This window comes from Giraffa tippelskirchi, chromosome 2 (genome assembly GCF_054371585.1).
Source record: "Giraffa tippelskirchi isolate mGirTip1 chromosome 2, T2T-mGirTip1v1.2.pri, whole genome shotgun sequence".
NCBI lineage: Eukaryota > Metazoa > Chordata > Mammalia > Artiodactyla > Giraffidae > Giraffa > Giraffa tippelskirchi.
The window spans coordinates 34,080,789-34,098,285 of record NC_137276.1 but is presented as its reverse complement, the minus strand read 5'-3'; the positions used below and the strand labels follow the sequence as shown (position 1 = coordinate 34,098,285).

The following is a 17,497-nucleotide window of genomic DNA, read 5'->3' as shown; positions in this document are numbered from 1 at the left end:
TTACATATAGTTCATTTCAGGTTGTGCTGCAGTATTAGCTTTTGTACAATTTCAACTTCATCGTGAATATATAGACAGTATTGAGTTCATGTACATTTTTAACATAGAGAATTATGAAATCTTGATTCAGGCTTATAACATCTTTATGTTATGGCCCTAATTTATCTATTTCTACTAATTAAGATTTTGTTCATCTATAAATAAGAGAAAACCTATTAATAAATGCTTTAATGAATAGTGGCTATATTTATCTCACATACAAAGAATCTTCTGTCAGTGTAGGAATAGTACAGTAGTCCTGAAACATCAGGGATTCAAATACCTTCCATTTTTATTTACTTATGCTGAGTATACAGAGCTCATGTGCATGCATGCTAAGTCTCCTCTGTCGTGTTTTACTCTTTGTGACCCTTTGGACTGTAGCCTGCCAGGCTCACTCATTATTAAAATTTCTTGTCCCAAATTGATGTTGGTGTATTCTAACAACTCCTTCAAATATTTGTTGTGGGTAGGAAGGAGGGCATAGAGGAAGCAATTCCAATAGCCTTCTGCTTGTATCTCACTGGTGAAAACTGTGTTGCTTGTTGTTGTTTAGTCACTAAGTTGTGTCTGACTCTTTTGTGACCCCATGGGCTGTAGTCTGCCAGGCTCCTCTGTCCATGAAATTTCCTAGGCAAGAATCCTGGAGCAGGTTGCCATTTGCTACTCCAGGGGATCTTCCTAACCCAAGGGTCGAACCCACGTCTCCTGCATTGGCAAGTGGATTCCTTACCATTGAGCCACCAGGGAAGCCCACTGCTTGGCTCACCTAAATGCAAAAGAGGCTGATGAATGGACCTTTTAGGCAAGTGAGGAATAAGTTAGTAAAAACTGATGTTTGAGTCAGCTGATCTATAATCTCTTGTTGTATTCTACAGTAGTTTTTTTCTAAAATTGCACCTTGCAGTGTGTGTGTGTATGTGTGTGTGTGTGTGTGTGTATATATACACACACATATATATGGCTTCTCAGGTGGCACTAGTGATAAAGAACCGATCTGCCAATATAGGAGATGTAAGAAACGTAGGTTTGATCCCTGGGTTGGGAAGATCCCCTGAAGCAGAGCACAGCAATCCACTCCAGTATTCTTGCCTGGAAAATCCCATGGACGGAGGAGCCTGGCAGGCTACAGTCCCTAGGGTCACAAAGAGTCAGACACGACTGAAGCGACTTAGCACGCACACACACACACATATAAAATAGGCTTAACTTTAAAATAATGTGAGTTATTTTGGATTACCTGTAATTCTGAAAAGTTAGCCTGTCAAATAATTGTATCAAATCATTCCTAGGAAAAGCACAATCAGCAATTGGACTTTACATTTGGAAGCTTGACAGCTACTACATTTGATTTGTTTGGAGCTGGACCGAGACAACAAGCACTACCCTGGGATATGGGCTCCTCCTCCTGCTGAAGCATCCAGAGGTCATAGGTATGATAACATGGTGGTCAGGGTGATTTCAGAAGAGATACTGGAAAGAAACTGGGAGTGCTTTCTGTCTTGTTACTCCTAGAGAATTACATAAATCTCTGTTTGAGCAGTTTAATGTTTTCAGATGTAATGAAGGGGTACTTCATTAAATAATAAGAGAACATCTTTGCATAACCTGAGAGATTGAAGACATGGTGGATAGCAGCAAAATCAACACAGCAGCATCTGAATTTCATGAGAGGTCATTTCATTTCATGGCCTGGGACTGCATATTGGTTTTGTTATGGAAGGGCCACTTAAGTGTCTGCTCATTCTGAAAATACAGTGTTCTAAAGCCAGAGTAGGGAAAATGGAACCTCTCCTTATAGAAGTCTGAGTGGAAATTCTAAAACTTAATGAGGTAGCTTGAGATAACATCTACATTCTGGGAGTGATGAGTGAGTGAAAGTCACTTAGTTGTGTCTGATACTTTGTGACCCTATGTACTGTAGCCCTCTAGACTCTTCTGTTCATGGAATTCTCCAGGCAAGAATACTGGAGTGGGTTGCCATTCCATTCTCCAAGGGATCTTCCTGACCCAGGAATTGAACCTGGGTCTCCTGCATTGCAGGTGGATTCTTTACTGTCTGAGACACCAGGGCGGCCCACATTCTGGGAAGTGCTCTAAGCATTTAGAGTCACGTGAAATTGTTCCTTTTAGGCATAAGATGCCTATAAAGGTATTTTTTTTAGTCCAGAAGTCTGTTTCTATAAAAATGATGCTTGCCAAAATAAGAATTTTGAGGGTCAACAATTTTATCTTTTACAAAGTACTTTTTTTTTTTTTGAAATTTACCTTGTAAGAGTTTATGATTGTGCATGGTGGGTTAGAAAAGACATTATCTTGTCCTGTTTCACCATCCCATTAAAAACTTATTACAAACAAGACTAAGAGTTTTAAAGTTGAATGAGAGGAGGTCAGGAAATAGCCAGCAAATCTTCAGCACATTTCTGAAGCACAGAGAACGTACTGAGGAGTAATAGTGAACTCAGTAGGGAAGATGAAGTTGCATCCTAAATGTAGAAAGGAAAAGTACCTAATCAAAGTTAATATGTATCCCTATAACCCCATAAAGTTCAGTATTTAAAAGTACTAAATGTCAAAGAGGGTAGAAGGAAAAAGAGACTGAAAAAAGTAGCTGTCTCTGCCTCGTCCCTTTGACAGCTCCTTTTATCACGTAACATTTTCTCCAACGGGATGAGAGAGGCTTATTCTTCAGAGAAACTGAAACCAACAGGCTCCACACTCAGGGACACTGGGCAGAAAAAGAGGAAAAGAGTGAGGTGCACAGCTGAGAGGCAAGGTTAGGGAAGAATCCACTTCTTGAATTCAGAGACTTTTAGTTCCTTTCTCTATTGTGGTTCCCAAAATTCAAGGAGTTTCTGTTTGTCTTATTATGTATGCTAATAAAGAGGTATATATAGATGTATCTTAAGCCTAGTTCACAGGAGAGTTGAATGTATCTATATTATAGCAGTTATCTCTTTATGTTTAGGTGAATTTCTGAGCTATAACTGATGTTTATAATGTTGTTGGAGCACCTTCATAATGCCTTACATGTCCTTCAGTGTGTATGCAAGTGTGGTGTGCACTTTTCTTTCTCCATAATTCTTACTTATCTGTTACCAGCTAAGGTCCAGAAAGAGATTGGCCATGTGCTTGGCAGACACTGGAGCCCCTGCATGCAGGACAGGAGCCACACGCCCTACATGGATGCTGTGGTCCATGAGATCCAGAGATACGTTGATCTGGTCCCCACCAATCTGCCCTGTGTGGTGACCCGTGACATTAAATTCAGAAATTACCTCGTCCCCAAGGTAAGATTGCTTGCGTGCTAGGTTGCTTCAGTCGTGTCTGACTCTGTGCGACTCCATAGACTGTAGCTCGCCAGGCTCCTCTCTCCATGCGATTCTCCAGGCAAGAATGTGGGAATGGGTTGCCATTTCCTTCTCCAGGGGATCTTCCTGACCCAGGGATCGAACTCGCGTCTCTTATGTCTCCTGCATTTGCAGCCGGGTTCTTTACCATTAGCACCACCTGGTAAGATTGGTTCCTCTCAGACTGACCTCAGTGGTCTTGAAGTTCCCATTTACACAGTATGAGTGCAGTCCTCTATGAACACAGAAATCCTGTGTGTGGTGGCTTGATGGAAGGTGTGCTGTTTCTAGTTTAGTCTGTAAAGCTTTGTAACAGGCTTTGGCAGCTGACAGTGCAAGTGTTCCAAGTTTGTTCTGTCTCTTTTGTATTGTTTGTCTGATCTTAGTTGTTTATTTTTCCAAATGTTATCAGGTTTTATTTGATATTTGTAAGTATGAGTGTCAGTCAATTTACCAAAACACTCTGCTGGGATTTTTATCTGGGTGACATTAGATCAATTTGAAAAGATTTAACATCATGACACATCGAGTCTTTCAATTAATGGGCATGGTATGTAGTCCTTGGTTTGGGGGGCTTTCTTTAATTTTCTCAATAATGTTTTTTTCAGTAAATTGGCTTGCAAAACTTTTTTGCAAGATGCTTAATACTGTTATAAATTTTAAATAATGACTATCATTTTATTATCTGGAATACAGAAGTATAATTAATTTTATCATTTGGATGACCTTATATATAGCAACATTGCTAAATTAAAAAGAGTTACTAATAATTAATTGCAGTTTCTATATACATTGTCATACTATCTGGGTAAATATCTTTGTTTCATCCTTCATCATTTCTGATCTCTTGCTGAGTGAAGATTAACATAAACTATTAAGCATAATGTTTTATATACATTTTGCTAGATTTTTAAAGTCAGTTTCAGTTCAGTTCAGTTCAGTCACTCAGTCGTGTCTATCTCTTTGCGACCCCCAGTACTGCAGCATACCAGGCCTCCCTGTCCCTCATCATCTCCCCGAGTTTGATCAAACTCATGTCCACTGAGTCGGTGATGCCATCCAACCATCTCATCTTCTGTTGTCCCTTTCTCCTCCTGCCCTCAATCTTTCCCAGCACAGGGTCTTTTCCAGTGAGTTGGCTCTTTGCAAAAGGTGGCCAAAGTATTGGAGCTTCAGCTTCAGTATTAGTCCTGAATATTCAGGATTGATTTCCTTAAGGATTGACTGGTTTGATCTCCTTGCATCCCAAGGGACCCTCAAGAGTCTTCTCCAACACCACAGTTCAAAAGCATCAATTCTTCGGCGTTCAGCCTTCTTTCAGGTCCAGCTCTCACATCCGTATATGACTACTGGAAAAACCATAGCTTTAACTATATGGATTTTTGCTGGCAAAGTAATGTCTCTGCTTTTTAATATGCTGTCTAGGTTGGACATAGCTTTTCTTCCAAGAAGCAAGGGTCTTTTAATTTTGTGGCTGCAGTCACTATCTGCAGTGACTTTGGAGCCCAAGAAAATAAAGTCTCTCACTGTTTCCATTGTTTCCTCATCTGTTTGCCATGAAGTAATGGGACATGATGCCATTCATGATCTCCGTGTTTTGAATGTTGAGTTTTAAACCAGCTTTTTCACTCTCCTCTTTCACTTTCATGAAGGGGCTCTTTAGGTCCTCTTTGCTTTCTGCTATAAGGGTGATGTCATCTCCATATCTGAGGTTATTGATATTTCTCCCAGCAATCTTGATTCCAGCTTGTGCTTCCATCCAGCCCGGCATTTCACATGATGTACACTGCAAATAAGTAGGGTGACAATATAAACATACAGCCTTGACATATTCCTTTCCCAGTTTGGAACCAGTCCATTTTTCCATGTCTGCTTTTAACTGTTGCTTCTTGACCTGCATACAGAGTTCTCAGGAGGTAGGTAAGGTGGTCTGATATTCCCATCTCTTTAAGAATTTTCCACAGTTTGTTGTGATCCACACAGTCAAAGGCTTTTAAGCTAGTCAATGAAGCAGAAGTAGATGTTTTTCTGGAATTCTCTTGCTTTTTCTATGATGCAATGGATGTTGGCAATTTGATCTCTGGTTCCTCTGCCTTTTCTAAATCCAACTTGAATATCTGGAAGTTCTTGGTTCATGTACTGTTGAAGCCTGGCTTTGAGAATTTTGAGCGTTACTTTGCTAGCATGTGAAATGAGTGCAATTGTGCCATAGTTTGAGCATTCTTTGGCATTGCCCTTCTTTGGAATTGGAATGAAAACTGACCTTTTCCAGTCCTGCGAACAACCATCAACAGGAGAATGTCGGATCCCACCAAAAAAAGATACCCCACATCCACAGGCAAAGGAGAAGCCTCAACAAGATCAACTGCATTTAAAATCAAATCTTAGACCCATCAGAGATGCTCAGAGGGCACAAACAAAACCTTGTGCATGCAGGACTGAGGGCAAGGAGCAGTGACCCCCCCACAGGAGACTGAGCCAGACCTGCCTTTGAGTGTCTGAGTGTCTCCTGCAGAGGCATGAGCCAGCAGTGACCTGCTGTGGGGGCGAGTGCTCTGGTGGCAGCAGACCTGGGAGGCATGGCATGTGGCATTAGTCCTCTTGGAAGAGGTTGCCATTGGCCCACCATATAGCCACTGAGCAGATGACACACAAACTGCAGAACAATTATAGCAAAGAAGTTCTTACACTGTTGCAAAAGTTCTAGGGCCCACAATGGATTTCCCAACTTGGGCATCTGGCAGAAGGACTGATAACCCCCAAGGAAACAACAAAACCTTCTGTGCGCCAGGACCCAGGAAAAAGGAGCAATGATCCCACAAGAGAATGAGTCAGACTTGCCTGTGATTGTCCTGGAGTCTCTGGTAGAGGCTTGGGTTGACAGTTGCCTGCCATGGGGTCAGGGCCACTGACTACCACAGTCCTGGGAGCTGCAGTATGTTGGCATAAATAAGTCTTTTTGAAGGCCAAACTACAAGGAGGGAACACAGCCCTACCCATCAGCAGAAAATTGGATTAAAGATTTACTGAGCATTTACTGAGATTTACTTGCCCACCAGAACAAGACCCAGTTTTACAAAGCCATCCTTCCCATCAGGAAACTTCCATTAGCCTCTTATCCTCATCCATCAGAGGGCAGATGGAATGGAAACCACAATCATAGAAAACTAACCATCCTGAACACATGGATCACAGCTTTGTCTGACTCAGTGAAACCTTGAGCCATATTAGGAATAGAAGAGAGTTTTATCTGAGCCAAATTTAGGACTAAGCCAGTGAGACAGCCTCTCAGATCACTCTGAAGAGCTGCCGTGGAGAAGCATGGTTTTCAGCACAGTTTTATACTTTGTCAGAACAAAGTACATCAAGCAAGTCAGGGAAACATTCCTTCAAGTTTCCCCCCCCACCCCGCCAGAGATCAGCAGGTATACAGAGTCAGTATGACCTTGATGCCTGGGAAGGGAGTCTTTCCAGCTTTGATGTCCCAAGAACATTTAATCTGTATTTTTAACATTCTTTACTTCTGGTCAGTCAACCCTTTAAAAAAATGATTAAACAGATGGACAATGTGTGTCTGATAGGCCACAAAGAGGCTGCTTTACTTAATGTAAAATTCAAGTTAAATGAAGTATAAGCCAGAATGACTTCCCCATTCCTCAGTATGTAAAAATTTCTTCCATTAATATCAGTTTATCTATCTATCCACCTATCCATCAACACCTCACTACTTTAGTGTATATGTCTCATTAACAATGATTTTTATAAAGAGAACAATAATATTTACACTCAAGAGTTACCATGAGTACAATCATATTATCTTATGTACAGCCTATACTTAAAAATTCCTGATTTGCCTAGAATATACTTTTCTTTTTTCTTTGCAATTTAGTATGTAGCCTAGGGACAAGCATATAATTTGGTTACCTTTTCTCTTTAGTTTCCTGTTATCAGTTCCCTTTGCTCTGTATTTCTTTCAACATTTAACTTTGTGAAGAGTTCAATTTAGTAGTCTTGTAAAATATTCTGCAGGCGATTGTTTTCTAGAGATTAGATTTCAGCTACTATTTGCTTAGACAGCTACGTAGATACATTTGTGTGTTCCACTGAAATTCATTTGGGAGGTAGGGACACATAATGTCACCCCATTATTGGTATGGGGTGTTCTTCATATAATAAAGTAGTATCTGCCAGATTTCTCTATGGGAGAGTTTCATTTTTTTTTTTACATTTAATTAATAAAAATCTATGGTGTAGTACTTTGGGGCTTTGTAAATATCAAACTTCTTATCCATTCACTCTATAGTTTTAGCATTTATGGATGACACTTGCTTGAATTAATGATCCTATGCTGAATTGTTATAAAATGATTTTTCTAATTTTATCATTGTTTCTGTTTCTAAGCTGAGACTAATCTGTAATGAAATCCACCCTATACTTTCAAATAAGACAATCTACATGAAAATGATTAACACTAATAGTTGCTCTAGTACTTATTATTATCATAGAAAAGGTTATTTTTGACTAGATCAGATATCTGTTTACAAAAGTACTATGGACAGATAACTCCAAGCACTTCAAGTTCCAATAGTGATTTCCATTTCAAACCATTGTCCACATATGAGAAGAGTGGAAATTGAAGTGACGAAGCAGCTGTTGGGGACGGACACCAGTGTCCAAATGTGGTGATAAGCAGAATGGAGTCACCCTAAGGGCCATGTACTCACTATTTCAAATGCTTTTGAGGTTTACTTGCAACATCACTGCCACTCATCTTTAATTTATTTTTGTTTATTACTTGCTCTGTCTGCTGCTGTCTTGCTCAAAATGCCATGGCCCTTCTTTGGGCCTAGGATTCCTCATCTATAAATCATAAAATTGGACTAAATGATTTGCAACATTTGTCCAGCTCCAGGACTTCTGTGTAGTTCAGTTTATCTTCGTCTGTTCTTTCCATGGCACAGATGTATTACATTGCTGACTTCTTACATTGCTACATGATGACAAAGAATTCCCCAACCCAGAGGTGTTTGACCTTGGCCACTTCCTGGATGAGAGTGGTAACTTTAAGAAGAGCGAGTACTTCATGGCTTTCTCGTCAGGCAGCACAAGTTTATTTTCTTCATCACTTCTGAGAACAGGATACCTTTTGGGCATCAGTTGGAACTGGGATTCCCCACTCTAGGGATGGTAAAAATGCTTTTTTTCCATGATGAGGGGCAACAGTCCTAGTGCCCACACACTTTCCCTTGCCTCAATGCATCATCATTATTGGGTTAGATTACTGGAGCTTGGAGAGGTGACCCAGTTCTTTCAAACTGAGAAATAAAGTTTGAGCTACATTCTGAAAATGTAATAAAAGTGCATCTTAGACAAAAGAAACTCTGTTATAAACTTTTGAAACTTCAAGGTTGATGAAGAGTAAATATACTTAGAGCAGAGAACAGAGGCTGTGGAGAATGGAAAGAAACTTGTTGGACCATCAGATTAGGAACAGAAAATAGAATGAATATATGTGTGTTTCTAGAAAAAGATTGAAACTTGAAAATATCAAATTTCAGCTATAATATGAGAATACTTAATGAAGTATGTATTATAGTGCTGATGCTCAGTAAATGTTTGTTGAAAGAAGGATACCTGTTAAGATAAGATATAAGTGGATATATGTGTGTCTACTCTTTGTCCATCTGTCTATCCAGCCATTCTGCCTTCCTTCCATTCACTGAAACATTCATCAAATGGTTACTGCATAGTCTCTTTCTGACCGCCAGAAACATAGTGTTCAAGGAGTATGTACCCTTTGTGTTTGCTGTTTCCAGGGAAACAGATTTGTGTGGGAGAGGGCCTGGCCCACATGGAACTGCTTTTATTCCTGACCACAATTTTACAAAAATTTACCCTGAAATCTGTGGTTGACCCAAAGGACATCAACACCACCCCAGTTGCCAGTGGGTTAGTTTCTGTGCCACTTCTTACAAGCTCTGCTTCATTCCTGTGTGAGGAATGTTAGATCATCTGGCGTCAACTGCCTCTCACTGGGGCATCACTCACCTCTTTCCCTTCAGTTTTCCTGAGAATTCCTTCTGTGACCTCTCATCTCCTCATTGTGCAGTTTCACTGCAGAAATGTATCTGCTATTCTCCATATTCTGTAACATTTGTATTGGCCATCACATATGCTAATACTTGTCTAATATTGAGTATTATTATGTAATCACTACAAAATATAACAAGATAGTTAGTGTATACTAATGGAGAGCCGTCTTCTGTGCATTGTCGAAATAAAAAGCATGATTTGATGAGTCAGGTCTCAGACTCTCCCTCTTTTGTGTGTAGTGCACGTACGAAATGGAAGAAAAAGTGCAAAAAGGTCATGATGTTTCTCCTAATTATAAGCCTGTATATATGGCATTCCAAAGGATAACAGCTTTTGGGGGGACTTGAATGAGAAACGCTTTATCTTGCTTGTCTTGGAACATTGACAGGACTCAGTATACTCTTGAAACCTGGTGACAGCTAGAACAGAAAAGCAGACTGCACTAGCATGCAAGATGGAGACCTTCAGAATCTTTGACTGAGCTGGTTGGTGAGGTTCTTCACCTACCTGAGACTAGTAACTGTAGATTGGGAGAACTGACGGTTGGTGTAATGTGCAAACAGCAATGCAGAGCGTCAAGAAAAATGAAGAAGCAGAAGATACATGATTTAACAAAAATATAATTCAGAATAACAGCCACAAAGATCATTACTGGGTTCAGGAGAACAATAAAGAAATGAAGCAGAAATTTCAACAAAAGACAATTTAAAGGTACCAAACAGAAATCAGATAATTAAGGAATATAATAACTGAACCTACGACATCATTAGAGGGTTCACAGCAGACTGGATCAAGGAGAAGAAGTGATCAGTGAACTCAAATATGTATCATTGGAGATTATTCAGTCAATCAGGGGAGTGAAAGAAAGAATAAGGAAAAAGAAACAAAAGCTTAAGAGATTTATGTACCATAAAATGGACCAATGTAAGAACATAGGAATCTAGAAGAAGAAGAGAGAAAGAGAAAGGGCTAGAAAGCTTATTCAAAGTGACAATGTCAGAAAACCTTCCAAATCTGGGGAAGAAGTGGACATAAAAATCCTGGATGTATAAAGAACCTCAGATTTAAAAACATTAAAGAAATCCACAATGAGACACACAATAATTAAGTTGTCAAAAATCAATGACCATGAGAGTGAGAGCAGCCATAGAGAGCAGCTTGTCATATACAAGGGACCCCACAAAGCTGTCAGTAAATTTTAGAGCAGAAACTGACAGGAGAGAAAATAGAACATATCCTCAGAGTTCTGAAAGAAAAAATAAAATCTTAGATTTGAGGACACTCATAGGCTGAAAGTAAATGGAGAGAAATGATTTCCCTGATGTTTCCACTGTTTCTACATCTATTTCCAATGAAGTGATGGGACCAGATGCCATGATCTTAGTTTTCTGAATGTTGAGCTTTAAGCCAACTTTCACTCTCCTCTTTCACATTCATCAAGAGGCTCTTTAGTTCTTCTTCACTTTCTGCCATAAGGGTGGTGTCATCCGTGTATCTGAGGTTATTGATATTTCTCCCAGCAATCTTGATTCCAGCTTGTGTTTCTTCCAGCCCAGCATTTCTCATGATGTACTCTGCATATAATTAAATAAGCAGGGTGACAATATACAGCCTTGATGTACTCCTTTTCCTATTTAGAACCTGTCTGTTGTTCCATGTCCAGTTCTAACTGTTGCTTCCTGACCTGCATACAGGTTTCTCAAGAGACAGGTCAGGTGGTCTGGTATTCCCATCTCTTTCAGAATTTTCCACAGTTTATTGTGATCCACACAGTCAAAGGCTTTGGCATAGTCAATAAAGCAGAAGTAGATGTTTTTCTGGAACTCTCTTGCTTTTTCGATGATCCAGCGGATATTGGCAATTTGATCTCTGGTTCCTCTGCCTTTTCTAAATCCAGCTTGAACATCTGGAAGTTCACGGTTCACGTATTGCTGAAGCCTGGCATGGAGAATTTTGAGCATTACTTTACTAGCATGTGAGATGAGTGCAATTGTGCGGTAGTTTGAACATTCCTTGGCTTTGCCTTTCTTTGGGATTGGAACGAAAACTGACCGTTTCCAGTCCTGTGGCCACTGCTGAGTTTTCCAAATTTGCTGGCATATCGAGTGCAGCACTTTCACAGCATCACCTTTGAGGATTTGAAATAGCTCAATTGGAATTCCATCACCTCCACTAGCTTTGTTCGTAGTGATGCTTTCTAAGGCCCACTTGACTTCACATTCCAGGATGTCTGGCTGTAGGTGAGTGATCACACCATCGTGATTATCTGGGTCGTGAAGATCTTTTTTGTACAGTTCTTCTGTGTATTCTTGCCACCTCTTCTTAATATCTTCTGCTTCTGTTAGGTCCATACCATTTCTGTCCTTTATCGAGCCTATCTTTGCATGAAATGTTCCTTTGGTATCTCTAATTTTCTTGAAGAGATCTCTAGTCTTTCCCCATCTGTTGTTTTCCTCTATTTCTTTGCATTGATCGCTGAGGAAGGCTTTCTTATCTCTCCTTGCTATTCTTTGGAACTCTGCATTCAGATGGGACTATCTTTCCTTTTCTCCTTTGCTTTTCACTTCTCTTCTCTTCCCAGCTATCTGTAAGGCCTCCTCAGACAGCCATTTTGCTTCTTTTGCATTTCTTTTCCATGGGGATTGTCTTGATCCCTGTCTCCTGTACAATGTCACGAACCTCTGTCCATAGTTCATCAGGCACTCTGTCTATCGGGTCTAGTCCCTTAAATCTATTTGTCACTTCTACTGTATACTCATAAGGGATTTGATCTAGGTCATACCTGAATGGACTAGTGGTTTTCCCTACTTTCTTCAATTTAAGTCTGAATTTGGCAATAAGCAGTTCATGATCTGAGCCACAGTCTGCTCCTGGTCTTGTTTTTGCTGACTGTATAGAGCTTCTCCATCTTTGGCTGCAAAGAATATAATCAATCTGATTTTGATGTTGACCCTCTGGTGATGTCCACGTATAGAGTCTTCTCTTGTGTTGTTGGAATAGGGTGTTTGCTATTACCAGTGCGTTTTCTTGGCAAAACTCTGTTAGCCTTTGCCCTGCTTCATTCTGTACTCCAAGGCCAATGGAACAATACTCATCCATAAAAAGGATCCAAATAAATTGTGGTTTCCAGCAAGATGATTGCAGTGAGAGATTATCATACTAAGTGAAGTCAGAAAGAGAAAGACAAATACCATAGAATATCACTTACCTGTGGAATCTAAAATAAGACACAATTCAAGCTATCTACAAAATAAAAACAAACCCACAGATACAGAGAACAGACTTATGGTTGCCAAGGGAGAGGGTGAGTAGGAGAGGGAAGGATTGGGAGTTTGGGATTAGCAGGTGCAAACTCTTATATTTAGGATGGATAAACAATAGGTTTGCACTGTATAACACAGGGAACTATATTCAATATCCTGTGATAAACCATAATAGAAAAGAATATATATATATATGTATATATATATATATATATATAATTGAGTCACTTTGCTGTACAGCAAAAATTAAACACGACATTATAAATCAAGTATAATGAAATATTTTTTGTTTTTTACAAAAGAGAACAACAGAGCTGGAGGCATCACATCTCCTAATTTCAAAATATTAATATATTATATTATGGAGCTATAGTAATTAATCAGTATTGCACTGATGTAAAGATAGATGTAAATAGTGCAATGACACTGTATAAAGTCCAGAAATAAATCTGAGCTAATAGAGTCAGTTCAGTTCAGTTCAGTCACTCAGTCGTGTCTGACTCTGTGATCCCATGAACCGCAGTACACAAGGCCTCCCTGTCCATCACCAACTCCCAGAGTGCACCCAAACCCATGTCCATTGAGTCAGTGATGCCATCCAACCATCTCATCCTCTGTCGTCCCCTTCTTCTCCTGCCCTCAATCTTTCCCAGCATCAGGGTCTTTTCCAATGAGTCAGCTCTTCGCATCAGGTGGGCAAAGTATTGAAGTTTCAGCTTCAACATCAGTCCTTCCAGTGAACACCCAGGACTGATCTCCTTTAGGATGGACTGGTTGGATCCCTTGCAGTCCAAGGGACTCTCAAGAGTCTTCTCCAACAGCACAGTTCAAAAGCATCAATTCTTCTGCACTCAGCTTTCTTTATAGTCCAACTCTCACATCCATACTTTAATTAGTATGCCAAGACTATCCAAAGGAACAGTCTCTTCCACAAATAATGCTGGGGAAATAGATATGCATGTTGAAAAGAATGAAATTGAACCCTTATGTTATACTAGATATAAAAATCAGCTAAGAATGGGTTAAAGATTAAATGTAAGACCTGAACTTTCAGAAGAAAAGATAGGGTATAAGCTTCATGATCTCAGTTTTGACAATGATTTCATGGATAAAACACTAAAAACACAGGCAGAAAAAGAAAAATTAGACTAGTGGAACTATATGAAAATGAAGAGCTGCAAAGCAAAGGGAATAATCAATAATGTGAAAAGGCAATGTATAGGATGGAGGAAATGTTTGTAAGTTATATCTGATGAGAGATTAATATCCAAAATATGTTGGAACTCTTGCAACTCAATAGTAAAAATCCATGAACCCAATTTCAAAATGGGCAAAGAGCTAGAAGAGCCATCTCTCTAAAGAAAAACATAACATTGGCCAACAAGTATATAAAAAGGTGCTCAACATCACTACATATCAGGGCAAGGTAAATGAAAACCACAATGAGATATATCCTTACACCTGTTAGGCTGGATATCATAAAAAAGAAAGAAAGGAAGTGTTGGCAAGAGTGTGAAGAAATTGAAACCCTTGTGTACTGGAAGTGCAGAATGATGCAGCTTCTATGGAAAATAGAATAGAGGTTGATCAGAAATTAAAAAGTAGAATTACCATATAATTAGCAATGTCACTTCTGGCTATTTACCTAAAGAACTGAAATTAGGATATTGAAGAGTTACTACACTTCCATGTTAATTTTGGCATTGTTCATAACAGTCAATATGTGAAGAATCCTAAATGTCAATCAGTGGATGAATGGAAACAATGGAATATCTATGCAATGAAATGTTATTCAACCTTAAAAAATAGAATATGCTGCAGTACTTGATAACACGAATGAACCTTGACACATTAGGCTGAGTGAACTTAGACAACTGCGTACGGAGTTCAAACACTGCATGATTCCTCTTATATGAAGTATCTAAAATAATGAAATTCATAGAATCAAAGAACTGAATGATGTTTGTTAAATCCTAGAGAGTAAGACAAAGGGGCAGCTGTTAATCAACAGATATAAGATTTCAGTGACGCAAGGTGAGGGCTTCCCTACTGGCTGAGCTGCTAAAGAATCGCCTGTCAATGCAGGAGATGCAAGAAGCACGTGTTTGATCCCTGGGTTGGGAAGATCCCCTGGAGAAGGAAATGGCAACCATCTTCAGTACTCTTGCCTGGAAAATTCTATGGACAGAGATGCCTGGAAGCCTACAGTCCATGGGGTCTCAAAGAGTCGGACATGACTGAGCACGCATGCACACAATGCAGGATGAGTATGTTCTAGATATCTACTGTACAGAAGTGTGTCTATAGTTACCAGTACTGCATTGTACCTTTAAAAATGAGCTATAAGGTTATATCACATGTTAAGTGTTCTTACCACAATGAAACAATTTAAAAAGTGTATGCAAGAAGAAATATAGTCCAAATAGGTGTTTATCTATTAAATGAACTGAATCAATAATTATTATATTTCAGACGAGAAAATCCAAGACTTGGGTTCACGGGTGATTTCTATCAACTATTCAAGGAAGAATTTATACCAATTGTCTATAGTCTTTTCCAGAATATAGTAGTAAAGGAATTTCTTACTAAATCATTTTATGAGGCTAGTATTACTCTAATTCCAAAATCAGACAAAGACATTACAGAAGAGGAAAAGTACAGACCAATATTCCTCATAAACTTAGATGCAAGAAGTCTCAGCATAATATTAGCAAATCAAATCCAACAATGTAGAAAAAGAATTGTATGCTATGTTCAAGTAAGATATATTCAAGGTATGGAAGATAAGAAATCAATTAAATTATCCCATATGAAAATCAATTAATGTACCCCATCACATCAGTAGTTTAAAGAGAAATCCTATGATTGTATATTGATAGATGTATAAAAATCATCTAGGAATATCTAAAACCCACTCGTGATTAAAAAACTCTAAGCAAACCAAGAATGGAGGAGCAGCTTCCTCAACTTGATAAAGTTTACAGAAATTCACAGCTAACATCATTGTTAATGGTGAGAGATTGGAAGCTTTCCTGCTAAGATAGATATGAGGCATGATGACCCCTCTAATTATTCCCATTTAGCATTGAACTGGAAGACCTAGCTAAACACAATAAGAAAAGAAAAAATAAATAACAATTATGCAGATTGGGAAGGAAGAAATGAAACTATCTTTGTTTGACAATAATGTGATTATCTATTTAGAAAATCCCAAAGAATGAAAAAAAAACTAAGAAGCAATTTTATCATGTTTCCCATGTTCGTTAGGGAACAAACAATGGTCAGTTGCTTTCCTGTATACTAGCAATGGACATGAACTTGGGCAAACTCTGGGAGATAGTGAGAGACAGGGAGGCCTGGCATGCTGCAGTTCATCGGGTTGCAGAGTCAGACATGACTTAGTGACTGAACAACAACAACAATATTAGCAATGAACAATTGGAATTTGACATTAAAAGCACAATATTATCTGCATTAAAATAAAACTTAAATACTTAAATAGAAATCTGACAAAATTTGTGTAAGTTCTATTTGAGGAAAACGCTAAAACTCTGATGAAGAAAACTAAAAAGATTTTTAAAAAATGGAAATATATTCCACATCTATCAATAGGGAGTTTCAATAGTGTTTAGATTTCAGTTCTCCCCAGTTTAGTCTATAGATTCAATGTGATCCCAATCAAAATCTCAGCATGATTTTTTTTTAGATATTGACAGTAAGATTCTTAAGTGTATAAGAAGTTAAAGACCCAGAATAGTCAATACAATATTGAAAAAGGAGAACATAGAGCACTGACTCTGTCTGATTTCAAGATTTACTGCAGAGCTACAGTGATCAAGACAGAGTGGTACTAATGAAAACAGAGACAAATGATTTAATGGAAAAAAGACAGAGTCCAGAAATATTAATAGGTAGACAGATATAATCAATTAATCTTTGACAAAGGGGCAAAGCAATTCAATGGAGAAGGCTAGTCTTTTCAACAAATGCTTCTGCAATTACTAAATATTTTTTCTCACTCTCACACACATGTGAACACACACACAAGTTATCTTATAACCTTCACAAATGTTAATTCAAATGAATCATAGACCTATGTGTAAAATACAAAACTATAAAACTTACAGAAGATAATATAAGAAAAAATACTAGATGTTCTTGATTTTGACAGTGATTTTTATGTGTACATAAAAATGTACACATACACAATGTGTACTACAGGTACAATCCATTGAAAGAAAAGAATAATTTGAATTTCATTAAAATTAACAACTTCTGCTTTGCTGAATGTACTGTCAATAGAAACCACTGAGTGGGAAAATCATTTGCAAAAGACCTATCTGATGAAGGATTGTAATCCACAATTCTCAAAGAACTCTTAAAACTCAGCAATCAGAAATATAACAACCTGATTTTAAAATGAGCAAAACAGAAACAGACTCATAGAAAACAAACTCAGGGTTACCAAATGGGAAAGGGTGTGGTGGAGGGATAAATCAGTAGTTTGAGATTAGCAGGTACAAACTACTGTATCTGTATAAAACAGATAAATAACAAGGTCCTACTGTATCGAACAGGGCATAATTTCCAATACCCTGTAATAAATCATAATGGAAAAGTGTATGAAAGAGGATATATGTCTCTCTCTGAATCATTTTGCTGTACACCAGGAACTAACACAACATTGTCTTTCAACTATAATTCAATAAAAATAAAAATAATAGGACCCACCCTAAAAATGGAAAGAAAATA

General features: G+C 38.5%; 1 protein-coding gene across 1 annotated transcript in view; it reads left to right on the top strand.

The window, feature by feature from the left end:
- The first annotated feature begins 1,331 nt into the window (after nt 1–1,331).
- The window catches only part of LOC145531406 (cytochrome P450 2C19-like), a 53,744-nt gene continuing 37,578 nt past the window's right edge, over nt 1,332–17,497 (top strand). The window contains exons 1-3 of the mRNA XM_081553793.1: nt 1,332–1,472; nt 3,142–3,329; nt 8,351–8,488. Of these exons, the coding sequence (XP_081409919.1) occupies nt 3,195–3,329; nt 8,351–8,488 (273 nt within the window). The 5' untranslated portion in view covers nt 1,332–1,472; nt 3,142–3,194. The remainder of the gene's footprint in view (nt 1,473–3,141; nt 3,330–8,350; nt 8,489–17,497) is intronic.